This window comes from Tamandua tetradactyla, chromosome X, assembly GCF_023851605.1.
Source record: "Tamandua tetradactyla isolate mTamTet1 chromosome X, mTamTet1.pri, whole genome shotgun sequence".
In the NCBI taxonomy this organism is placed as follows: Eukaryota; Metazoa; Chordata; class Mammalia; order Pilosa; family Myrmecophagidae; genus Tamandua; species Tamandua tetradactyla.
The window spans coordinates 161,412,602-161,439,639 of record NC_135353.1 but is presented as its reverse complement, the minus strand read 5'-3'; the positions used below and the strand labels follow the sequence as shown (position 1 = coordinate 161,439,639).

At 50.7% G+C, this 27,038-nt stretch overlaps 1 protein-coding gene across 5 annotated transcripts in view; it reads right to left on the bottom strand.

The window, feature by feature from the left end:
• Positions 1-27,038, bottom strand: part of GPM6B (glycoprotein M6B) — a 158,761-nt gene that overhangs the window by 7,172 nt on the left and 124,551 nt on the right. For all 5 annotated transcript variants that reach the window (XM_077146316.1, XM_077146313.1, XM_077146315.1 and 2 more), the window contains 3 exons: positions 7,040-7,226; positions 5,144-5,300; positions 502-673 (listed from right to left, as the gene is read on the bottom strand). In XM_077146316.1, the coding sequence (XP_077002431.1) occupies positions 502-673; positions 5,144-5,300; positions 7,040-7,226 (516 nt within the window). The remainder of the gene's footprint in view (positions 1-501; positions 674-5,143; positions 5,301-7,039; positions 7,227-27,038) is intronic.

Genomic DNA, 27,038 nt, shown 5'->3' with positions numbered 1-27,038 from the left:
ACATCTGGGTTTTATTTGTATTTTTCAGTATATGTGAAGTTAAAACAATGGTTCGTTTAAAGAAAGCTGATTTGAAGAATTGGATGAGCAAATTAATTGAATTATGCAGTGCATATAACAATATTAATTTGGATGGAAAGTGGAATGGTACAAAACTGAAAAGAAAAAAATGTACAACTTTTTATAAAGGATATTCAGAAGTGTTTTTTGATTGAGCTATACTAAAAAGTAGTTTAGAAGGCTGCTTTTACTACATACTTGAAAAGGCTGCTTTTACTACATACTTGAAAATACAACAAAATCTTGAATGATACCCTTTAGCAATGAAAAGCTTAAGTCGTGTTTCAATCCAGAAAACAGCATATTCAGGGAGTATGAAGTGTTCTGGTGGAAGCGCGTACAACTAGATAATGACGATTAAAGAGACACCCACATCATGGTTAGGGTCCAGACTTTTGAGCCAGAGGATAAAAAAAAGGAATTGGGATTAAGAGTAGGTACCGTATTGCCGGATGTCCACGCAGATCTGCTCCACCCCAGCGGTCCCATTGGTCTGCGGGGACTTGATGACTTCACAGGTGGACCATATGTTGTAGAACATAAACACAGGCACCGCAGAGAACCCGAAGACGCCCAGCCAGGCCACTCCCAGCACGTAGGTGAGGAAAACGAACTAGGCCAGAACGAGAGGAAGAGGAAAGATGGCTGAGAGTGGTAAGGCCATTCCCTGGGAGGGAGAACTGTGTATCCCTGGGTACAGTTCTGAGCCTGTGGGATGAACTTAGGATGACTGGGCCACATAAGGATGGAGGGCAAGGCTGGCATGTCATAGTGACACAGGACAACTAGTAATCGTGGCTGGGGACAGGTACCACACTCTCTGTAGCTATAGGATCTGGAGTGTCAGTTGGAAGTGACTTCAGGGATGTTTCCAGGGCCCTCTCTCAACAGCCAGGGACAAGAGGCGCCGAGAGGTAGGAGCGCTTGTCCAAGGTCACAGCAAGTCAGTGCCAGGGCCTCGGGTGGGCATCCTCACAGCGGGCCCCACCACGGCGGGCACCGGGCCCGGTGCCTCCCGCAGCCGCTCAGCTCTCCCCGGTTACTCTCCACGCTCACCTTCGTCCTGCCTACCAGGCGGGGGGATGACGGGAATAGCAAGGGCGACAGGAAGCACCCGCCAAAGAAACTGCTAGCTTCACCATCCTCTGAAATTGTTAAAAGCACGAGACACTTGAGCCGCCGCTGACAACATAAAATAGCCCTAAACACAAGCACAGCATACAAGAAACTTGTAACATTCCCGTCTCCTCTGTTTTCTTTGGTCTTTAAGGTTCACAGCTACTTTGCAGGCAGAGCAGCAGCGTGGGGGCGGGGTTTCTTCGGGTTACCGCAGGTCGCCGGGGCCATCTCAGGAAGAGCAGACTCGGGCAGCTTTCCTGTCCTCGCGACCTTCCGCCTGGAACAGCAACCCTCTGGAGCCGCGGCGGGTGTTCCCCGACTGGCACCCCGAGCGCGGGCCAGGCTTCACAGGGAGCTGGGGGGCTCTGCTGTCCCGGGCCGAGGGCGGCGCCCTGAGGATCCGCACTGGCTCCCCGTGGCACCCGGCTTCTCTGGGCAGTGCCTGGGGCATCTCCTCGTGGCCACCCCAGGAAACCGCAGATGCCAGCCCCTTTCTCGCTGTCTTTGGAAAGCATTTACACTTTTTCAAGCATTTGCATTTCAAAGAACCAGACAACTCTTCCTCCCCAGGGCTTACAGAGAGCCTGCTCCAGGGTACGGATTCTTTTTCCTTTCCTTGTAATGGAAACTTGCTTTCTTGTTGCTACCGCCACCAAGCGAGGCCGAAAGGGCACAGGCCAGTCCCCCCTTGGGGAGCCTCAGGGCGCGTGGGACGGGGGCGGGCAGCAGCCAGCACAGCGCTCCTGGGGCTCCAGGCTGCGGCCTCCCGCACCCCGAACCCGGTGGCTGCGGACCACCAAGGCGGGCGCTCTGGGTGCTGGAGCCTGGGAGTCGGGGTGCAGCTGCTCGCGGGGCCCCCACCTGCCGGCCAGCCACCCTCCACCCTGGTTCGTGGCAGAACCTGACGTGCCTCGGCCACGGGGTTGACTTCTGCGTCCAACTTTCCTCTCGTGAGGACGCCGGCGGCGTTGGGTGGGGGCACCCAGTCAGCCCACAGCAAGGCCAGCGCCGTCAGCGCTGCCCGCGAGCAGGACGCAGTTCCCCCGTGGTCCTCCGCCTCTGGGCGCCCTGGCGGCCATCAGGGCTGCCCCGGGCAGGGCAGCCAGGGCCCCGGGGGCTGCCGAGTGTTGGGTGGGGGCTGCCAGGGACGCCGAGGGCCAAGAGCCGCCAACGCCGAAGCGGACGGAGACCCGGGTCCTCTCCTCCAGAGGCAGCTCTCAAACTTTTTAAGACCGAGTCTCTCCCAAGTCAAGTCTAATGTGCACGACGCGGGGAAGCGGGCGCGGGGCTGGGGCGGTCCTCCCGCTGGGCCTTCAGGGGACGAGTGGCAGGCAGGGGGACCTGAGGTCACGTCGGGCCGGCCGGCTCCAGTGGGGGCACCTCTCTGCCACTCCTTCTCACTTGCGCTCCGCATCGTCGTCACCTCTCCGGCTGTCCCGCCCTAGTCTCCTCGGAGGAGCCCACCTCCCCACCCTGTCGCAGATCACGCGTCGCCTCGGGCCCAGGGTGCTCAGACACGCTGGGGACCTAGGCGACTAACGGAGCTCCTGGGCGTGCCGCAGGTCTAACGCCTAGACCCGCGCCCCCACACCCTCCGCGTGGGCCCAGACCCGGCACTCGCCCCCCCACCCCCCCATCCCCCGCACCCAGCCCTGAGGGGCCGCCAGCCCCCTGCGCTCCTCCTCTTGGTCCCCCACCCCGCCCATGGCCCCGGGCCGCGCTCCCCCTCCCCCGCAGGTTCCTGTCCCTTCCGGGGCTCCTCTCTGCCTGCACACTTGATGCCTAGCCTGGCATCCGACGGCTCTTCCGATGTGTTCCCTGCCCCCTCAAGTAGCGTCATCTCGCTTCCTTGTCAACGGGCCCTTCCCTTCCGGCCGGGGCGCACACTGTGCCCCCACAGCTCCCCTCTCCCCGGGGTCCCCTGCCCTGCTCAGGCCACTTCTCTGCCCTGGGCCGCTGGGGAGGCAGTCACCACCACTCTGTCCTGATGCAGAGCCGCCCCTGCTTCCACACGGAACCGGGGCCACTGTCCTCAGCACACGGCCCGCCACGGTTCCGCGGCGGGGGGTGGGGGGGGGCGCAGCCAGAGACCCGGGAGCCCAGCCCAGGCTGGCCGAGAAGGGGCCGGGCCGCGCGTTTCCACACAGTGTCCCCCGCCTCGGGGACACGATCCCCGAAGCCTACTGGTCACAAGGAACTGTGCCACTGTCTGCGGGCCCCATAGGGAGGGTTTCTCCGGACGGCGGCTCCCCTGCGTGCTAAACTTGAGCCCACGCCCTGCCTGTGCCCGCCACCAGGTGGCTCTCCACGCGACTTCCACCCCCAAGTCCTTCCTCTCCGGACTTCCCGGATCCCACTTTCAAATGCCAGAACAAGGAGTCAGCTGCTTCCAAGGCAGCTCCAGGGGAAAACGCCATCGCGAACTCAAATTCAACGTGTCACATTTCCCGCGCCACAAACGCCTCCCCCTCCTGGCCTCTCTGCCCCCCCTCCCCCGGCAGAACTTCCCTCTGCAATATGGCCCTTGGTCACCCTTTTAATTCGTGATTTTAAAATCTGTCCTCCTCTAGACCTGGTGTTAGCAAGCTTTCTCTGTGAAGGGTCACAGAGGAAATGGCTTCCAATTGGAAGGCCACATCTGGTCTCTGTCGCAGGTACCCAACTCTACCACTGCAGCCAGCAAGCAGCCACAGGCACTAGTAAAGGAGAGGGCATGACTGCGCGCCAATAAAAGTGTATTGATCACTGAAACTTAAATCTCACATAATTTTCATATGTCACAGATTCTCCCCCATCCTAACCATTTAAAACCATAAAAATTATTCTTAGCTTATGGAATATACAGAATATGAGGGGCTGGAGCTGGCCCATGGGCTGCAGTTTGCTGACCCCTGCCTTAGCCTTAGAGCTCTCTGAAGAAAGGACCCTGGGTTTTAATCTTTGCAGCCCCAAATGACTAGCAAAAAGTCCCCAGCTAGGAGTGTGGTACCGAGGGGGCTTGGCAAATACTTCCAGAAGGCTTGTGTGACATAGAACAGTACATGTAAGTTATGGCCAAAGACAAACTAAGAGAAGGATTGACACAATATGAAAATTATCTCCTTTCACAGTGGGAACCTTACATTGGAAAAATCTTTAGTAAACTTAATAGGATAAGAGAAACACCTGATTTGATCCTTCCAGCCAGAGATGTTAATTTCTGTTCAATAACATATGAAGCTTTTCCTGTTTCTAACTCTACATTGGTAAAAACAATACCATGTCATGGACCATCTAGCCACTCTCAATTCGATCACAGCTTTTATCTAATACAAAGAAATACATAAAAGTGTGGCTCTGATTATTTGCAATCACCAAAAGGTGGAGGCAACCAGGTGTCCGTCAACAGACGAATGGACAAACAAAATGTGGTCCAGACCACAACAGAATAACAAAGGAATGAAGTTCCAGTAGGTGCTGCCCTGTGGGTGAACCTTGAAGACATCATGTTGATTGAAATAAGCAAGACATAAAAAGAAATATTGTATGATCTCACTTATCTGATCCACCTAGAAGAAACAAATCTCACAGAGCCAGTTAGTAAATTGTAGGTTATGGGGGGCTGGGATGGGGTGTGGGGTACAGGAAGTTACTATTTAATGGGTTTCTTTTTGAGGTGACGGAGGTCTTAGGACAGTCGATCATGGTATGGCAGCACCATACTGCGAGTGCAGTTCACACTACTGATTTACACACTTGAAAGTGGTTCAAATGGGAACTGAGTTATGTACATGCTGCTGCAATAAAAAGCTAAAAGAAAGATGGATAACAGCAAACCTTAAGCACTGACATATGGGGGCATTTAGATTGGGGATACTTAGCCCACAACAGCTCCGTAATAAATTATATTGTAACAGGAAAATAAACAGAAGCATGGCTCAGGTGCACGCCGGGCCGCCGGCTGCCAGGCAGCAGCAGCACTCACCATTCCACTGATGCAGCGGCCGCAGGCCGTGGTTTTAAACTCCCCGTGCAGCTCCTTCACTGCACTCGTGGTGTAAAAGCCTTCCGCCAACAGGATGATCCCGTACAGGAAGAAAAAGGACGCGATTCCATAGATGACGTATTGCATCAGTTGTATTCTACAAAAAGGAAGAGGAGGTCCTGAAAAGTGAAATGCGCTGCACGGTAAAGAAATGCCCTTTCCCTGGCTCCGGAGAGCGGACACGAGGACAACGTTCCTGTGATGTCGCCCACCCCACCAGTGGCTTTGGTTGGCTCATGGGGCATCCGGGCTCACCCACAGTGACCTGGGCCTTCTTTCCAAGGTGAGTCCCCGGTTGAGGGGGCGAAACTTAAGCAGGGAAAGGAGACGTTTCCTATGGTCGGGGGCAGGGGCCCAGCTGCAATCTTTTTACACTCACCCAAGTTCTGCCCGGTGGGGATTATATCCTCCCACTTTGCATACGAGTACAGGCAAGCATTGGGGGATCGAATTAACACAGGCACTGTCAGGCAGGGCCAGCATTTGAATCCTGGCCCAGAAGCCTCCACATTCTTTCCACCATATTAAAATGCCTCCCAACCAGGCCACATTGGTTAAGGTCATTTGGACAAAGTTCCCAAGTAAGCATGCATGGCTTCTTAAAGGAGTAACTTGAGCAGATGTTTTTTTCATTATATAAGTGATAGTATGTTAAGTAGATTCAAGGCACAGGCACAGAAAGTTAATTCACAACTAACTTTGTCCTATAAAAGCTGTCCTTTTATAGGACCAGATAACTGGTCCTCAACCTTGGCTGCCCATTGGAATCTCCTGGAGAGGTTTAAAAACTGATTCTTGGGTCTCACCCCCAGGGATTCTGATTTAATTGGTTTGGGGTAAGCCATGGGCATAGGGATTGCTTCAAGTTTCCCAGAAGTTTGAGAACCATGGGTTAAGATGAGTAGCTAATTCAATCAATATGCCTTTCCCAGATCCAGTGTTGGTCTTCGCTCATACTTGACACACAACGAGTCCCTTGTCCTGGTTGATCCCTCCCGTAACTTGCCCCCTTGCTCATGACTTTGGATGTCATTCAAGAACAGATAAAAAAGAATAAAATTCCCTAAGGGCCCTTCCAACATGTTTCCATTTATTGTTCCTTAAAAACCCATTCATGCCTTTTTCAGTCTGGTGAAGAACTTTCTGACAATCACAAGAAACTAAGCACTGGGAAACTCTGGGATTCAAAGAGAGAGAAAGAAAATGCTGAAGGAAATGAAGAAAGGGGAAAGTATTTGAAGGCCATAAGCACGTCAACTGAGCTTGCACAGTTAAGAGAGATTCACGCACGGGTCTTGTTGAGACGGCCCTGAGAGTGATTCCAGGATGGGAAGTCGGAGGTTTGGAGCGAAATCCTTTTTCTTTCCCTGTTCAACATTGGAGAGTGCCCAGGGATGTGTTCCCCTGGCGCAAGAGCTAATAAAATTAACATCCTGCTCCTGCAGACTGGGGTGTGGTGGGACTCCCTGGGGCTTCCTATCAGCTCAGCCACAGTCACCTCCTGTGGGGAACCTGGAGGGCCCCTGTGGCTCAGGAACAAAGCTGACGCTGGGGGGGGTGGAGGGTGCGGGGTTGCCTGGCAGTGGCAACTTACCCCCCTTGCGGCAGGCCCCCGAGTCCAGGGTGGCTGGTTGTGAAGGGTCCTTCCCAGGTCCCAAGCACCCAGTGCATTCCTGGCCCCTCCTGTACTGCCTGGTCCGGCCCTTTCTCTGCCTCTGTGCCATGGGCCTTCCTTAAGAGCATGGTCTCCCTCCAGGGGGGCGCCCCGGGACCTTTCGGAGCAGGTGCTGGGTGAGGGCCTTTGAAGCCGGCTCCCCAAGGCCAGTGGCTACTTACACTTCGCTGAGCAGGGCGTGGTCACTGGCGTTGGTGGAGAAGTGCTGCTCCAGGATGGCCACGGTGCCTGCCAGGGCCACGTGCCCGCAGCCGCAGAACAAGGCGACCCCGGAGAAGCAGAGGATGGTGGCCACCAGGGAGGCGTAGGGGACGCCTCCCAGACACTTGATGCAGCACTCGAAGCAGCCTGGGCGCAGGGGGGAGAAAGCGCAGCCATCAGGGCGCCGGCGGCCCTGCCGTGGCACCCTCCCCCGTGGGCTCCGGGAGGGCTCCGGGCGCGAGGGCCTCGGGACTCAGGGAAGGACCCTCGTTTAACTCGCCCAGGGCCCAGGCAAGGTAGTTAACGTCTATGCAGTCAGCTGGCAAGCCGCTGCGGGGTAGGGTGCCATCCTAGAGCTCCCTGGCGCGCACAGTGGGGCCAGCGGGGAAGCCGCAGCCCAGGGGAGAAAAGCATCAGCCCCGTTTCCCCCAGCCTCTCCCTCTGGGGGGCTGCGCCCACCCACTGCCCCGGGCAGCCAGCGGCTCCTCCCGAGACCCGGGGCCCCTGCGCGGCCAGGAGTAGCAGGCGGCTGACTGCGCTGCGCCTGGCTCCTGAGAAACGGCGCCTCGGAAGGGGAGTGGGCGTTTCGGCACCTGGTTCTGGGGAGTTCCCAGTTACCAAAGGGCCACCCAAGTGGGCCCGCTCCAGTCGCACTCAAGCCTACATCCAAGGTCAGCTCCACTCACATGAAGGCTGCCCTTGGAGGCGCCGCCCCGGCCCCCAACCCCTCACCCCACCCAGATCAGAGCAAGAACCCAGACCCCATGGGTGATATTTCGGACTTGAAGAGGGAAAGGAACAGAAGGGAAAAAAAAAAAAAGACAAAATGAACAACCATGAAGTGAAATGAAAGAGAGAGAGAGCCACAATTCACTCTTAAACTTGGAAGAAATAAAACGGGGGGCTGGGGGGGAGTCAGGGGTGCTGTCGTTTATAAAGCGCACTTCCACCTGAGGTGTCTGTAAAGGCCCCCCCCCCTCCCCGCGGGCAGGGCCAGGCGACACCTTCATTCGGGGAGACATTTACGTTCCAGCAAAGCAGCGCTGGCTGCGGCGTGATGCTGGGGCACCCCCCCCCCCCCATTATCCAGAGCTGTAAGTAAACGGTTGTCAGGGAAATTGAACTTTAATTGCATTATGGTGTTTATCAGCAATCAAGAGCAGTCCATTACTTCCAGGCAAGCACAAGAAGCCAGCTTGATTCCCTTCCCCCAGACGATCCTCATAGCAGGTAAGGAATGACCAGCCAGCATGTAAAACACCAAAGATGGACTTAGCCATCGTAAGGCACACCCCATCTTAAATCAGTATTTGCTTTAATGACCCCAGCTAGTAACTAAAAACTCTATTACCCGATTTCTCTTCAGCTCACTGGAAAGTGGAAGGTGTGAGGGCCCCATAAGAAAGCCAGGCTCCCTTCTCCCTCTATAGATGACCAGCTACTCTGAGGAACACCAGCCCCCACTGGAATGGACTTGGGGGCAGCATCAAGTGGGAACCAGTATGCAATTCCAGTTCCCATCGCGAACAGGTCCGAACATCCAAGACCCAATTCTCATTCCACCCCATGACTCTGTGGGGTCGCAAGAAGAGTGCGACTGAAAAAGTCCCAGTTGTCGCCAGGCTCCCAAACCCCGAGAAACGAAAACGTTTGGCCTCAGTGCAGCACGTTATGTAGAGAGAAAATGGAGCTATTTGTGCCTTGTCTCCCTCACAACCTGCCCAGTTCTCAGCCTCTGGAAGGACAAGGCCCAGGCAGATGACCCCGTGCCTGGCTAACAAGGCGGTACCTGGTCCTTAGCACGTGGAGATGTGTGGCTTTGGGACTGCAGCACTGCAACAGGGCACCGGCTAGCACCTCTGCCTATTTACATTCAAATGACTTCAAATTAAACACGCAGCTCCTTGGTCTCGCTAGCCACATTCCACACGCTTGATGGCCGCACGTGGCCAACGGCTACTGGACTGGGCGGCGCAGATCTAGAACATTGCTTCACTGCACAGCACTGCTTTGGTCCTACTGGGTGCCACGCACCGCACCCAGCGGCAGAGATACAAACATGAAACCAGACGCAGGCTCGGCCCCCACGGAAGCCAGTTTACCGCCGCTGGCAAACAAGTAGCATCCTTGTTACGACACAGAGCGACGAGGGCCAAGAGGGTCAAGATTCAGACTGCTTGGGAGCTGGTCGGTGGCAGGCAGAGGGGAGGGAAGAATGAAGAAGTGGAAGAAGTGTAATGTACCCTAGAGAGGGATCAGGAAAGGCTCCCTACGGCAAGACTGAGCATGCAGGATACATGAACAGCCGACACAGCGACAGTGATATAAATGCAGTCTGATGAAATGCAACTTTCTGAATGCTTTCTGTTTATATACGTAATATCTACATCTGTTAAAGAAGTTGTAGGCTACAGAAAAATCATGCAGATAATTCAGCTGGTGTATATATTTTTAATAAACCCAAATCTTTCCCCATTGATGGAGCTGGGGTGGGGCACTTGCTCTTAAACAATAAAACTCATCCTTCCAAATCCACAGGTGCCACGTCCAAAACAGGCTTTCCTGCAAAGGGTTAGAGCATTTCTTTCAAAGGAAATATTACAGCTGCTCCCTGGCCCACAAAAGACAAGTGTGGTTAGAAGGACGCTGTCCAGTCTCAAATTTACCAGCAGATCAAGGCCAAGGTCGCCGGCTAATTTATATTCCTTAAGGGCTCTATCTACCCTGTGCTGAGGGTCTAGTTTTTTGTTTTTTTTTTTTTTTTAACAGCAGGGAAAGCCAGGGACTCAGGAATTTGGGGGATCACTTCACTGACTCATATCCTCTCAGCAGATGCAAACTGCTGCCAATGCTTTCCCTTTTTGGCAGACAATCTTACTTGGGATGGTGGGAACCCCGGTTCCTACAAAACAGAAGCCACCGTCCTGGTCATCTTTGTTCACAGGCACAGCTAAAACTCTAGGGACCCTGTCAGCATCTGTGACTAGAAGTCTATGGCCTCAAACATGGGAAAAACACATAGGAAAGGACAAAACTGGATTCAGGCTTATTCAGGCTTGCTTGACCAGTTATCTGCAGGGTCAGAGCTGCGTGTGTGGAGCCAGCTGTGTGAAGTGGGCAAGTCTAGAATTCCTTCTCTATCCGTAGAGCGTAAGTGACCTTTAAGTGTTGGGCAATCCAGTCCCATACCATGCACTCATCCTGGAGAAGCCAAAATTGCTACCCAGTGTTGGTAAGAAAGAGCTAAACTTGCTTTCTAAAACTGGGTGTCAATAGTCTTAGTGCCCCCAAATTAGCAGCACTTCTGACCTGAAATACATGTCCGTGTGGGTGGCACGGAGGGCGGGGTGTGATTTCTATCCGACTTCCTGGGCCTGCGATTTGTGCAGTCGTCCGGGGCTCCAAGCTTGGTTTAATGCTCTTCCGGTTCCATCTCAAAATTCACAATACTTTTTGAACAAGGGTACACTGAGTTATAATTCTGCACTGGGCTTGCAAATGATGTAGCCAGCCTTGGGCATGTTCACGGGGGAGAGGGGAGAAGGGTTCCTCTTACCCCATATGCCAGAGCAGCAATCCATTTTATTTTATAGCATTACATAGAAATGCACGCTGCAAAGGCAGACATACATCCCTTACTCACCACCTCATCTCAAGTACAGCAACCAAACTCTCAGAGGACTTACCCTGGGCAGTGCGGTGTTGCCACAGGAGGACAGCTGGCTTCCCCTTCACCCTGAGAGGCCAGGGCGGCTGCCACCATGGTACCCACCACTCGGGCAATGCTCAAAGTTTTCCTAAACCAGGAGTCAGCAGTCTACAGCTGGTGTTTTTATAAATAAAGTTTCACTGGAAGACAGCCATACTACCCATTTACAAATCATCCAGGGCTGCTTGCGCCCTACAAGGGCAGAGGTGAGCTGCTGTGGCTGAGACCTTGTTGGCCCGCAAAGCCTGAAACATTTACTAACTCTTTACCGAAACCCTTTGCAGACCCCCATCCTAAATCACCAGTGTCAGAGTGTGGCCCCAGGACCAGCAGCACCCAGGAGCGTATGAAAAATACAGTTCCTGGGCCCCACTCCAGATCAGCTAAATCAGAAACTCTGTGGGTCGGGCCCCAGCAACCTGTGTTCAATGTAACAAACCTGCTGGGGGATTCTGGCGTACAGCCCACTCTGAGCTCCACTGTCGCAAAGGAAAGCTGCAGGCTCCTGACTGTCTCGGCTCCAGCAGTTTCCTTTATCAGACACCCCACTACTGTAAAAATCTAATTCCACAAAATGATTCCAAGCTTCTAGCCTAGATGGAGTAAGAGGAAGTGAATTTACCCTCTTGCCTGAAACCACTAGGAAAACTGGATGAAGTATAAGGAAAACAAAATGGTCTTCAAGATATTGGACAGCAGGCAATGAAGGACTGTCCTGTGACTGATAAGTTGACCATTAAATACACAGAAGAACCAAAGAACCGGCATCAGGGGGCCTGTAGCCCCCGGAGGAGCTGTGGTTAGCAGAGGCCAGGTGGGCGCTCAGCGCAGCCTCACCCACGCAGAGGGAACCGGTCCTCACCAGCGTGCCATTTGCAGCTTGGGAGCCGGGGTCTCTAAAAAGCCTTATTTAGTTGACATGGTCGGTCAAGCAGAGTGTGCAGGTAGGGATGATGGGGTTGGGAGGAAGAGAGCCGCTGCGCGTTCATTCCATTTCATTCCTTCACCATGTGTCTTCGTGGGGCCAGGCGCTTTGCTGGGGCCCAGCGGGGAGGCTGGTGGCTAAGGGGGCCGTCAGCCCTGCGGCGAGGCCACTCTGGCCAGCTGGTTTCAGCTGCGGTGAGCTGCAAGCAGGGCCAGGGCAGTCGCGGAGGCCTGTGGAGAGGCCGGGAAAGGTTTCCAGGGCTGGAACCCAAAGGGTGAATTTAAGTTAATGGGGAAAGGAGGAAGAGGACTGGTTAGGGGCGGGGCTTCCAGGAAGCTGGACGGCAGGAACCGAAGTTCTCTGGCCTGGCAGGGGACAGAACTCAGGACAGAGGGAGGATGGGGCGATAGCTCAGGGAAAAGGCAACGGGGCTGGACCGGGGTGGAGGCGGCACAAGTGACAATTGATGCGTCTGCGACATATTTAGGATATAAAATGGGGGAAGGGGACAGATCAGTGCGCATCAAGCAGGACTCCTGGATTTCTGGCTTTTGCAGAGATGGATGGCTGCCATGGTATTCTCTGAGCTAGGGAGGACAGGAAGCGGGCCAGGTCTGGAGGACAAAGATGCTGAGTTTGTTTTCAGACCTGCTGAGTTTGAGGTGGCTGCTTCCACCCAGCAGCAAAGACCTCGGGGCGTCGGGAAGAGGCGCCAGCGGCCATCTGTGGGCAGAGAGGGCATCAGACCCTCCGCTGTGCCACGTGCGGGCCCAGCTGGCGGCTGCAGCTTCAGTGGGGACCGGGTGGGAAATGTGAATCCCTGGGCCCTATCCCAGACCTGCTGGATTGGACTCTGCATTTTATCAAGAGCCCCAGGCAATTTGCATGCCCTTTAAAGACTGAGAAGTGCCACCTTCCCACTCCCAGGTGGTACTCTGAGCCAACTGGAAGGGCTGCCTTTGTGGTCATTGGCGCCTGCTGTTTTCACCCCAGAGGGGCCCACTGGGTGGGACCATGATGCCATGGCCACACGTCAATCAAATGGCAGGTTCCAAGGACTGCAATGAAGGAAAAACAAAATGTTCCAAGTCATTTGGCTGTCTTGAAAGGACTGCAAGTAGAGTGCTTTTTCTGCCAGGCAAATACCATTAACCTTGAAAAGTTCCACATCAAAGATGCTTCAGTGCCCTGCCCCAGACATTCCCCTCCCGGGGCCCGGGGTTCCCACGCAGGGCAAAGACATGGACCTGGGGTCAGGCTGTTCCCTGCAGAAGTCAGGGCCAAGGCTGCTGGCCTTGGGTGTGGGGGGCGCCGCGTCTGCACGCCCTGCCCTTACGTTTATGCCCGCTACGGTGGGCCCTGCTTTCCTGGAACACTCTTGCAAATCCACAGGTTGCATTTTCCCAAGTTTCAAATTGGCAGTGACAACATTGGTTAATGTGAACCAGAAAAGGTGAGCAAGGAAAGCATTCTTCTGATAATGGTGAGCTACTCATGTAAAGAGGGAAAAAAAAAAAGTATCACTGCCAGGTTTTTTAGCACATTTTATCCGGAATTCTCAATACCACTCACCAAACCCCAATTATTATTGGTCTGATAATGAGTTAAAGCCTTCACTTAGCTCGTCTCTGGCTAAAAGAGAACTTTAGGTTTTGATTCTCACACACACACACATACAAACACAACCCTAATGTGCTCTAGCCTAAAATAATTTAAATATAAATCACACAGTAGGGACAGAAAGATTCCCATCAATGCCATTAACGCTCAATGGCCATTCTCTCTCCAGCACCCCCCTAGAATCTTCTGTGCAGAACAACAGGATAAAACCCATTTTGTCCTGTAGCCCCTGGAGGCCGTTGCCATGGCTGGGAGGCCATCACAGCCCAGGGACCTGCCCCAGGTTGTGTGTGATCCTGGCTGCTGCTCTAACACCGACTCAGAGCAGGGCCGGTGGGGACAAAGGCACAGAATCTTCCCCAGGGAACGGATGCGACAGGGACACACACACACACACACACACACACAGCCCTCTGCATGTGGCCTTCCTCGCTACTCTATTAAAAAAGAAAAGTGAGAAGGAGCAAGAACCAAGCTTTGCAACTTTTGAACCACCAGCAACAGGAAAACGGAGGCGGCTAGAATCCCACGCAGGACACGCCAGGGTAAATGCCACGGCCGGGGGCGTCGCCAAGTCTGTGAGGCCCTGAGCCCTGCCTCAGTGGCACTCAGCGGGGTGGTGCTGTCCCCGCCTCCCAGCCACGGACATCTGGCCACGTCTGGAGACGTTTTGAGTTCTCACAACTAGGTGGAGGCTGAGGATGCTGCTAAATGCTCCTCAATGCACAGGATGGGCGCCATGGAGATTTGGCCAGCTCACCACCTCACCGGTGCACAGGTGCAGAAACCCTGGGATAGGAAAGGCCTGGGAGAGAGCCATGGTTCTCAGCTGGGGGTGATCTGCCTCCCCTCCCCCCACCCCCTGGCACATTTTGCAAGGTATGGAGACATTTTCGGTTTTCACATCTTGGGGTTGCTGCTGGCATCTAGTGGGTAGAGGGCCAGGGAAGCTGCTAGAAGTCCTACAGGGCACAGGGCAGCCCCCTGCAACAAAGAACCATCAGACCCAAATGTCAACAGTGCTGAGGCGGAGAATCCTTGTGCTAAGGTCACAGCACACAATCCTGGTCTGTGACACCCTGGTGATGCTGCCAAATTCTAAAAGTAAAGAAATAAAAATGATTTAAAAACATGCAAATGAACCCTACCTTGTTTTAAAAATATTATAGAGCTGGAGGTCTCAAACTTTGCTGCATGTTAAAATCATCTGGAGAGCATTTAAAAATCCTGATGGCCAGGCTGCAGTCCAGACCAGAACTGCTGGGGGTGAGAGTTATGGGTGAGGATTTTTAAAATTTTTATTTGCATTTATTTATTTACTTATTTTTTTTTAGAGTCCTGGGTGATTTCAATGAGCACATCTGGTTGAAAGCAGGGCCTGTGGGCTAAGAATCGTGTTCACATTTCTAATGGTTGGGGAGAAAATTCAAGAGAAGAGTAAATGGTAACTCATGAAAAATATATGAAGTGGAAGTTTCTGTGTCCATCAACAGACACTCATCCCTGTACATGTCATCTATAGCTGCTCTAGAGCTAGCACAGCAGAGTTGAGTAGCTGCCACTGATATTTACTGTCTGACTCTTCACAAAAAGTTTGCCGAGTCCTGTACTGAGCTGTGGTTCTTAAACTTTAATACACAGACTGAGCACCTGGGGAGCTCACTCAAATGCAGGTCCGGGCAGAAGACTGAGCAGCTTCACTTCTCACCAGCTTCCAGGTGCTTCCATCCTGCCAGCCCATGGCCATACTGCCCAGTGAAGGGCAAGCACGGGGGTCTCAAGGTGTGATTTCTGTAGCCCCGGCGGATCCCAAGACACTTTGGGGAGGTCTGCGAGGCCAGAACCATTGTCAAAACAACCCTGAGATGCTCTGTACTCCTTTCGCAGCGTTGCCATCTGCACAGCACAGCTACAGATGCCGTAGCACAAGTCAGAGAACGGCACCAAAGCATACAAAGCATCACAGCATCCTTCATCACTCATGGTAATAAATAAATAAATAAATAAAAAGTATATTGAAAAGCCAGTGATACTTAGGAATTCCCTTGATGATGCTGAAGCAAAACTGATTAATATTTGGTCGAATCTCAACCATATGCGGTGTGATGAAATGGGACAGATGCATAAAAAGCACTTCGGCTGTGTACTGAAGCATTACAGTTGTCTGGAGGAAAAATTATCATGGAACTGTTTGAGTTACAAGCTAAACTAGCACGATTTTTCACGAAACACCTTTTTATGAAAGGTGTGACTGAAAAACTCTTGTTATTCAGACTTGGATTTTTGGCAGAAATTTTCATGGGAATGAACCAAGTGAGCAGTCACTTCAAAGAAATCAATTGACAGTATCTGCTGCCAGTCAATTTTGGAGAACTAGTACCTGCCATAGTGAGAGCGACAGCCTCCCAATACTCGAGAGACTTAATGAAATCGGTGGTGATATGAACAAATGCGATTTTTTGATACTGTAATGAAATGGGTCAGCATTTGGAAAATCTGCACAACCCAGAGAACCAGTATTTTCCAAGCAACTAGCATATGTTACAAAAGCATTCCTGAACATAAGATCCAGTCAAAGTGCAAGACAGAGCAAGAGATCCTATATTAAAAGTTCTCTGATACAGTTTCAGATTCCATATTGCTAGTACTGGTTAAGAAACTGCCACTTGTTGAATTTTGGTGAATCATCAAGGAAGAATTCCACAATTATCTGTAAAAGTTTTTAAACATATTCCCCCTTCCTCCAGCTACCTATCTGTGAGTCTAAGTTTTCAAACCCATCAACTGAAACAAGAGGCCCTGGTTGAAGGCAGAGGCAGCTACGAGAATCCAGTTGTGTGATATTAAACTAGACGTATAAAAGATTTGCAAAAATGTAAAAGAATACTGTTCTTCTCACAGCTGCCTGGGGAAAGTTATATTTCATTTGGAAAATAGTTCTCTTTCCTAAACATTATTTATGTTAACATGTAACAGACTTATTGTTATCTTAAATAAATGCTTTAAAAAGTTTATTGTTAAATAAAGCTTTCACTTATAATTTTAGTACAGAAAATACTGACATATAACCCACATAAGTAAAAGCTTCTGGGCGTCCTCAGTTATGTTTCAGAGTGTAAAGGGGCCTGACACTCAGAAATCCAGATTAGGAAGACAGTATGAAGTTAATCCACACGGGGTGTCCTGTTACACAGCCAAGTGAGAAATCACTTCCATGATAAACAGCCTGCTTCCCAGTTCTCTCTCGGCTTTTTTTTTTTTTTTTACAGTCCTAGAGATAAAAGGTCAACCATAGAATGCTGAAAATATTTCTAGTGATAAAGGGAAGAGCTTTTCTGCAGAACGTATTAAAAGCTTCTCTGAAAACCTATGAAATAAGGAGTTTTCTTCTTTTGACACATTTTGAAACTAAGAGATAAACCCCTCACACCTGTGATGGGGTGCGAGCACTAGATGATAAGCCAATTACATAAAAGTAAAACTGCGCAGGGCCGGGAGTACACAAATTCAAGGACAGACATGGGTCAGTCTCTTCCTTGGCCTTTACGTGGGAGCGGGCCCTACTTTTCCTGGGGAGCAACGAATCAGGACGCTGGCCGGAGTGTGGGGAGCTGGCTGTGTGTTCAGCAACACAGGCCCGAAAGGAGCACGGGTGCGGGTGGGGACCCCCGCATTCTCGTCGACTCTCTGCAAAGGTAAACTTCAGGGGCACCCCCCTGCCCCGCTGGGCCACGTGTCCCTGCCTCCCAGGGTTCCAGTCAATGCAGCTGGTGTCTGTTGAATTCATGCTCAGTCCAGGGTGCCGTGGAGGCTGGGGGGCTTCCCTTTGCACCGCCCCCCCCCCCAGTGTTGACCATCGTGGGTGGGCTGAGGGATTGGTAAGACAGGTCAACACAGAAGAGGAAATTAAAAGTAGAATACAGCTTGTCATGAGAGGTGACACAGGGATGGGTGTGTTAGGGATTGAACCCTCTAGGGTGGGAAACTGGGGAAACTGAGGAAAGAGCATATAGGTGCCGAAGAGCACGGGGATGCCACAGCCAGGGTGGAAGGAGGAGTACAAAGGAGGAGAGCAGGGCCAGTGTGGTCGGCCCTGTGCCAGGGGAGAGGCTGGAAGGCAGGTGGCCCTCTTGCCTTTAAGAGGAGAAGCCTCTGGGTTCCATTTTATGGGCATTGGGGGAGAAAGGGGAGTCTGCGAGCAGGCGAGGGACAGGAGCCCAGGCGGGCTGGGAAGAGCTGGTGCTGGTGGCAGGTGGGGGCTTCATGAGAGCAGGTGTAAATGATCCCCTTGCGGGGGTAGAATGCTCTCTTCGCAGTTTCATTCAAAGTGGGCAGGGCCTATTCAATGCGATCAGGAAGGATGAGAACCAGACAAAGCCATGGAGCTATTCAGCAATCAACATCTCCCCGAATTTTACAGGAATGGGTGGATGCAAAGTTGCGAGAGAATTTACGTGAACAAATCTTTATGAGGGTCAAACTGATCCAGGTGGAAAGAACACAGATCCGTGATTGCTTGGGGCTGGAGGGTGGGAGGGAAGCATTGCAGAGGGACCTCAGGAAACCTTTAGGGGTGCTAGAGACACAACCATCTTGCTTGTAGTGATGGTTTCATGGGCACATACACGTGAAGAGCTGTCAAGTAGAACATTTTAAGCGTGTTAAACATATGCAGTTTATCACATGGCAGTGATATTACGGACTTAAAAAAAAAAAAGGAAAGAAAAGACCTGTTTAAGGTATATTTTACAAAAACACCAAGAGTTCAAAAGGGCTGCAGGCACCTTTGGAAACGAAGGACCTGGTGGAGAAAGACAGGAAGGGAGCCTCGTGGCGGGGGCTGGAGGGGCGCATGCTGGGGAGGCAGGGCCCGCGGGCTCCCCTTACTTGGAGCCAGGACCCCTTGGGAGCTGCAAGGCAGACAGGAGGGCAGCTGCAGGCCTGGGACATGCACGCGTGAATGAGTGGGACACGGGGCTGCAAAAATGTACACCTGCAGGCTTAAGCGGACGGCTAACGCGCTGCGTCTCTGACAAACGTTTCCTCTGCGGGAAGCGCGGTTAGGTAGATTGTGGATAAATTCCCAGACGTACTGAGCTCCGCACGCCTGCAGCGGCTCCCCATAGGGGACAGAGCTACCCTGGGTAGGCACTCGTCCCCCAGGACCCCAGCTTCCTGACTCAAGACCTAGGGCCTCGCCCTGGCTTTCTCAGCCTTGGCGCTGTTGGCACCGGGGACTGACTCAGCCTCTGGGCGGGCCCTGGTGCTGTAGGGTGTCTGGCAGCATCCCTGGCTTCTACCCACCAGGTGCTAGGGGCGCCCACTCAGTCACGCCTCTGGTCTAGAGCAGCGAGTCTCTGCCTCGGCTGCACAGGGGGTCCTGGGGGGCTTTCACAAACCCAGACGCCAACTGAATACACTGGGGTGTGGTCTTGGGATTTCAGGAGACCTCGTCTCCTCCCAGGGGTTCTACCAGAAGCCCACTTGCTAATGGAAATTCACTCATTACCCCAAGTTTAACTCCTGCAGGTCCTTTTCCCTAGTTTGGAATCACCTGTGGGTGACACTGGAGCACCGCACCAGCCACTCGAGCCTTAACCCACCTAACGCTTCCCTACTGACTTCCGCTGGGACTGGGGGCGTGCAATGACGTGCCCAGCACCGGACACTGTGGTAACTGTACAGTGTCACATAAAGCCAAACATCAGGAGTGTTAAAAATACAGTGAGTGTCATCCAACGCCATCACCGAGTGCTTTCCACGCACCAGGTGCGGGGCAGCCCCACGCAGAGAGCAAAGCTGGCGGCCCCTGCCCACGGGGAGAAGGCGGTGACGGTGCACCCGCTGGGTGGCCCACACCTCACCACTGGGACCCAGGACAGGATGACCTGAGAGGCGAGGCTTCAGGAGAGCGAAGGGCTATTGTCACGAAGGAGAGAAGTCAGGGCTCTCTGGGGACAAAGGATGCAGTTCCATCATGAAATGTGGACACAGCCTGTGGCAGGCAGCCCTCTAAGCTGCCCCCCATGATCCCTGCCCTCCTGGGCACAATCCCTTCCCCCTGCATGTGGCAGCACCCTGTCACTTGCTTCTAATCAACAGAATTCAGCAAAAGTGACCGGCTAGGTATAAAAAGCTGGCAGCTGCATCTTGCCGATATCCACCCTTTCACCCGCTTTCCGCGATAAAGCCCGTGACCCCGGCATGCGTGAGCCGCAGTAAGGCCCCTGTGGCAGAGGCCTGGGGCCAAGAGCACCTACAGCCCGGGCTCCAGCAGCCCTCCGGGAACAGGGTCCTGACCATGAGCACACAAGGGACTTCCAAGTGGGTGCGCCCCCAGCTGGGCCCTGGGCGTCACTGCAGCCTCGCAAGTGGCCCCAGCCCCCCAACCTACACAATTGCACATATTTGTTGTCTGCAGCCACTCAGTTTAGGGGTAATTTGTAACGGATAACTAAATACACAGCCTTGGCTCTGCTGTCTGCCTGCAGCTCTACAATAGAATGCTTTTGCATCTTTTATGCACAAAAGACTCCGTGAAAATATGAAAACATTGTTTTAAGAAGAAGCTGCTTCCAAGTCAATAGCATTGTCTGCTAAGGATGAGGGGAGCTGGCCTTGGGTATCTGGACAGTAAATATGTATACAGATTGCCTTTGAATTTCAAGTGTATATTGTTCTCTGGAAAGGCATTTTGAACTGAAATCCCTTATGAGAGATGTTATAATGTGGAAATATTTTCTTAGCCAAGGTATGATCCTATCTTTATAAAGTAGTGGTGCTCAAACTTGAGCATGTACCTCAGTTGCCTGTGGAGTATATTAAAACATCCCAATTTCTGGACACCACCCCAAAGAGGGCAGGGCCTGGGAATATGAATTTTTTTTCAGGATTCTCGGTCTCAAATTTTTTTTTTTAACTTTTCATTTTGAAATACATTTACACTTACGGGATAACTACAAAAATAATATAGACCCCATGTTGAGAGCTCCAACATACCCTACCACCCAGATGCCCAGATCTATCCTTTTTAACATTTTTCCACCTTTGCTGTATCATTACATCTATCAATTTTCTGAACACCTGAGTGTAGATTGTATACATCATGCTCCCTGAACACTTAATGCTACAATGTGCATTTCCTAAGAACAAGGATATTCACTTGTGTAACCACCTTAAGTACAGTCATCAATTCAAGAAACTTAACACTGATATAAAGCTTATATTCTATTTTCCAATTTTTTCATGTCCCAATAATATCCATTTGAGCCTTTTTCCCTCCCTTGCTAGATTCCATTCAGGGTCCTGTATTACATTTAATTATCACTGCCTTTTTAGTTCTCTTCTTTTATTTAATTGTGGGAACATATATATAATATAAACTTTCCTACCTTAACCACTCCCAAGCACACCATTCAATTGTTTTAAATCAAATCTACAATATTGCAGCACCCTCGGCACTCATTACTAAAACTTTCCCATCTCCCCAAACAGTAATCCTACATCCTTCATGCATTAACTTCCCATTCCCTGTCTCCCAGCCCTGACAACCTGGACTCTAATTTCTATCTCTATGAGCTTGCATATCATCCAACATATTCTCTGTAATTACCAAGGGGCTTAAATTTAACATCCTGAATCTATATGAATTTCATTTGCTTTGATACCATCTATAACATCAATAGTATACACAATCTATGGTCCTATACCCTTCCATACCCCATCTTTGTGTTGTCACATTACATGCTCATACGTCATGAATGCAAAATCACTGATTTCTCATTGCATCTTGTGTATTTGCCTTTTAGATCCTGGTCTAGTTTGCTAACTGCCAGGATGCGATATACCAGAAACAGAATGGCTTTTAAAAAAGGGAATTTAATAAGTTACAAGTTTACAGTTCTAAGGCCATGAAAATATCCCAATTAAAGCAAGTCTATAGAAATAGCCAACCTAAGGCATCCAGGGAAAGATACTTTGATTCAAGAAGGCTGATGAAGTTCAGGGTTTCTCTCTCATCTGGAAAGACACATGGCAAACATGGCATCATCTGTCAGCTTCCTCTACAGGCCTCTTGCTTCCTTCCCCGTGGGGATGTTCTTCTACATCTCCAAAACTCGCTGGCTGGTGGACTCAGTGGTTCTCTTGTCATTCTGTCTCTCTCCTCATTCTCAAAAGGAACTGAAATGTCTTCTCTTTCATAGGATTCCAGTAAACTACTCAAGACCCAGATAGAATGGGTGGAGATATGTCTTCATCTAATCAAGTTTACTATCCACAATTGATTGAGTCATATCTCTGTGGAGATGATGTAATCACGTTTCCAACCCATAGTATTGACTACGGATTAGAAGAAATCATTGCTCTCACAAGCTTGATTAGGATTAAAACATGGCTTTTCTAGAGTACATAAATCCTTTTGAACCAACACAGATCCCAGTGGAAGTAACAAGTGGCACCCCAAACACAAAACACAAAAGTACAGGCATCTCTATTTAGCTATGTTGTTACCCGACTCGAGATCTTCATTTCTTCATGCAGTTTCGGTCTAGTGTCCTTTCATTGCAACCTGTAGAACACTCTCCAGCTTCTCTCACAGGGCCAGTCTAGTGGTGACAAACTCCCTTAGGTTTGTTTATTGGAATGTCTTAACCTCTTCCTCATCTTTGAAGGACAGTTTTGCCAGATAAAGACTTCTTAAGTGGCAATCTTTTGCTTTCAGCACTTTTAATGTATCATCCCACTGCCTTCTTGCCTCCATGATTTCTGAGGAGAAATTGGTGCTTTATCTTTCTGAGGCTCCCGTGTATGTGGCATGTTGTTTCTCTCTTGTGGATTTCAGATTTCTCTCTTTATCTTTGGGATTTGCCGGTAAACTGCGGCATGGGTCTATTTGGGTTTATCCTGTTTGGCATTTGTTGAACATCTTGGAAATATATGTTCATGTCTTTTGTTAAATTTGTGAAGTTTTCAGCCATTATTTCTTTGAATGCTGTCTCTGCCCCTTTCTTTTCCGTTTGGGACTCCCACAATATGTATATTGGTCTGCTTAATGGTGTCCCACAGGTTCCTCAGGCTCTGTTCACTTTTCTTCAGTCTTCTTCCTGTTCCTCAGAATGGATGATTTTACTTGTCTTATCTTCCAGTTCACTGATTCTTTCTTCTTCCAGCTCCAATCTGCTGTTGAATACCTCAAGGGAATTTTTAATTTCTGTAACTGTGGTCTTCAGCTGTGTTTGGTTCTTTTCCATAATTTCCATCTCTACTGATACTCTGTGTTCATCTATCGTTTTCCTGATTTCCTTTAGTTCTTTGCCCAGGTTTTCTTTTAGCTATTTGAGCATATTTAAGACCACATTTTAAAAGTCTTTTTTATGTCCCAGGCATGATCCTCCTCATTGATGGTTTCTAATGATTTCATCTTCTCCTTTCTGGACAGACCATCACTTCCTATGCCTTTGTATCTTTTTTATGAAACCTAGAAATTTTGATATTTTAACATGTTATTGCTGCAATTTAGACTCTGAAACATCTGCTCCAAAATTAAGCTTGTATCTATGTGCAAGTGCTCTCTCCTTCAGGGTTTACCTATACAATGGATTTAGAGACTAGCTCCAGGCCAAAGCATAGGGGCCTCCCTGATCCTTTCTATGCACGTGTCCTGTCTTGGGCAGACTCTCCACAGATGCAAATGGCCCCTCTTCCCTAGGAAACAGTTTTCTCTCAGTCCCAGGCACTGCTCTGAACCTCCTACAGCCAGCAGTGCCTTGCCCCAGGTGGCACGTCGTGAGTGCTCTTCCACAGCACCTCTGTAGGAGAGTTCCCTGAGCTGCCTTCTACATGCAGGGCAAGTTCTGAGATGGAGACTCCCTCAGGCCACCACCAGACAGAGTAGGCTAGACATACCCACTCCCAGTATGTGTATGGGAGTTTCTCTGCTCTCTCCAGAACTAGGACCAGGGGTCCACACTGGGGATACAGACTGGCTCTGTGCTGAGCCAGTGGGGGGCAGGGAAGGGGCCAGGCAGGACGCCCCGAGATCCTACTGCTTTAAAGTTGTCTTTTCCTTGATTTGGCACTTGCTCTGTCATTGCAGTCCTTTAATTCCTTCCTGGAGCTTTGAGCAGGATGGTTCAGTCAGTTCTTGCTGGTTGTTCAAAGCTCCTGTGGGGGTACAGGGCCCTGAAGCATCTCTCACTGCCATCTTGAATAGGGCAATGCCACCTGGGAACACACATTTTTATCCAGCTTCCTTGGTGCTTCTGATACAGTGCATCAGAGAATCACACGCTGAAAAGCTGCTAGAAGAAATGGCGCCTAAGACTACCCTTAATAAAATATAAATGGTATTTTATCTATCACAGAAAATAAAGCTTGCTGAAGTACACTGAATGGCATCCGTTTAACAGGACTTATTATGGGAACACTCAGAGAGGGGCCTGAGAGAAGCTGGAGGGGTTGAGCTTCCAGAAAGAACCAAAGGACCCTCGAAAGAATGGCTGAGCCTTGGCCTCGAGCTTGTGAACAGGGAATCCCCAGAAGGCACATGGATTCTGGAGGTTGGAGGGCAGAGGGCAATGGAGCTTTCACAGAGAACACTTTAGGAAATTGAGTGAATAGCAAATCTTTTCAAGTGTTACTTAATGTAAGTAGAGAGAATTTGCAAAAGGTGCTATGAATTCATTACTCTCAGTCAGGAGGTGGCAATTTTTTTTTTTTTTGTAAAGGGCTACACAGTAAATATTTTTGACTTCATAGGCCATATGGTCCCTGTTGTAACTATGCAACTCTGCTGTCATGGTGGGAAAGCGTCAGACTAACCGTAAGTTCACTGGCATGGCTGGTGCCAATAAACCTTTATTTACAAAAACCAGCTTGGTTCAAGTCAAGCCCCCCAGGGCACCCTCTGCTAATTACCTCGGTAAGTCAGCACCTGGGATATAAACAGGATCGCTTCAACACCACAGAGAGGCTTGTTCCCACCCCTTCACCTTTCCTATCAGCCTGCAATTTCACTATTAGAGTCCTTCCTCGGGGTGAAATCACTGTCCACAGAAGTCCCCCAATGAATGCAGGCACATTGGCCTTCAGAGAAAGCGCTACCCCACCTGGATGAACCTCTGACGCCCAGAGTGTTCCATTTGGGGTAAAAGCCATTCTACACGTTTCTCTCATAGATGTGGGACTCCCAAGGTGACCCCTTTCTGGGGAGTGAATGGGACACTCAAAAGCCCCGCCTGGGGCGAAGGGAAGACTCTAGCAGCCGACTTCAGCTACTCCCAGCCACGTCAGACAGTCCCTGGTTCCTTCTAAGGGTGGCAAAAGATTTCCAAACAAAATTCATTTCAATGCACTATAACTGAAAACATAGAACGCAAGAGGTATCATCAATGAAGCAAAGACCAGATGTTCCTATTTTTGTAAAAGGCTGGGAATCACTGCTTTCAACAGTCCAATTTAGTGTCCCTAAAATGAGATGTTATGCCAGATGGATCCTCGCAACTGATTGATGAGCTTTTCATCTCTGCTTTCTTTGTCTTCCTTTTCTAAGCTGAGGAGCAGAGAAGACCAAAAGGCAAAAGAAGTTCTAGATATTTATATTTCTAGCTTATATTTATGTTTATATGTTATATAACAGTAAGGCATTGTACATAATCAAGTGTTAATCACATTCTAAAAAGACAGATGACAATAAAAAAGGGAAACTCATTGTGTGTGCATGTGTATAGACAGACAGAGGGATGGATAATGGCTGACACAGTACTCCTTGGTAAATAAGCAAAGCACTTAACTGCTCCGCTATGGCTTGCACGCCCGTCCTGTGAACGTGACTTCATTTGCAAATAGGGTCTCTGAAGATGCGATTAGTTAAGGTGAGGCCAAGCTGGATGATGGTGGCCCCCACCCAGTGTGATGGGGAGATGGCCAGATACTGCTGGCCGGCCACCCCCGCAAGCCAGGGCCCAGGTCCTTCCCCCCACATTCCAGAGGGAACGTACCCCACCCCCACCCCCACTGTGATTTTGGCCTCCTGGCCTGCAGAGTTGGGACATGATATGTTTCTGCAGCTTTAAACCACTCAGCTGGTGGTACTTTGTCACGCTAGCCCTAGGAAACGAAAACATGACCTATACAGTCCATCTTTTGGGAAAAATGTGGGTGATTTGAAAGCAATAGATTCATTACAGAACAGACCACAAAAGGCAGAGAACTGGACACCTTATACACAGACGTGAACCACAGGGCTCTTTAGCTGTGCTCACCGTTTGCCTCTATCTACCTGGAACGTCGCTTCCAAGCTTCCCTGTGCTTAGGCCGGGTAAACTGAGGCACTCCTCCAAGCTGACTCTTGGGCACAGAGCGGCACCGCGAGATCCCATAAAACCTGGTCAGACCAGGGCTTGTGGGTGCCACCAGCCCACGGACTGAGGCTCCATGTCATCCGCGAGAGGATGAAGCTTTGTTTCCTTGCAATACAGTTCCGGTGTTTTGGGAAGAGAACTCACTCTTAGGAGCCCTACTGAGACTTTCTCCTAAGCTCCCATCAACCGCTTTCCCCTCTGGCCCCTACTCTGCCACAAGGAAGCAAAGCCTCTCCCGACCTTTGCCATCCCTCTCCCAACCTCCTTCACCAAGGTTTTAACAAAGGAATAAAAGGAGGCATGCTTTCAGACAAGCAGATAGTATCAGAGGCCCCCGGTGCCCTAGTGAGCACCCTGACAGCTCAGCACCCCCATGAGCAGGGAGCAGAAGGAGAATGAATGAACTCTTAAACGGTTCTGCCTAGCCAAGGCTTAAATGCATCTTTTCCAAAGATAAAGAGATTTCTAGCTCTCTTGAGGTAAATTCACTTCTTTAATTCCTTACTGTTATCTCCATTCTCCCTCTTGGCACCTGCCTTAAATTAGTGCTGTGCCACCTTTTATGAGTATAGGAACCCCTAGGCTCCTAGTTAAAACGCAGATTCTGACTCAGCGGGTGTCAGTGGGGGGTGGACCTAAGAGTCTGCATTTCTAAGGTGCTCCCAGGTGATGCCAATTCTTCTGCAGACCCCAGGCGCCCACCTTGAGCAGAGGGTCTAAGCTGTCTTAGACTAAGCTCTGAGGCCTCCCCCTACAGAAGCCTGGGGACAGTCCACACTCCTGCTCACGCATCAGGCACAGCTTCCCTCGAATGCAGACTCAGCACTGGTTCCCCTTCCTCCACCACGGCCGCCCTCTCGGGCCTCAGTCCCCACGGCAGAGGATGGGCTATACCTGCCCAAAGAAGTTAAGAAAAGAAGGAAACAAACAAAAAAGAAGCACAGTCAAACAGGAACCATCCAAGTTCTAAAAATGTAATTCAACTGGGAAGTTAGAGAGACAAAGAAAAACAGGAACAAGCCTAGGCAAGGGAACCCGGACACCTTGTCCTTGCCAGGGGGGATGAGGCAGTAGGGGGGCACTCCCTGCTGCCGGCCTGTGTCCAGACCTCTTTCCCCCTACAGGAGGAGGCTGCAAAGTCAGCACACCCCCTCCAAAAAAACCCAAAGCGATTCAAAAGCCATATGGAACTCTTTCTGCTTTACCTCGTACCATCTGCTTTGGAACCTAAGTATGGAATGGCAGCTGCCTCGATTTGGGAGCCAACAAACCCTCCAAGCAACTGGGAAGGGCTGGGCCCCATCCCTCCCCTCGCAGCCTTGACTGCACCTCGCACCCCCACC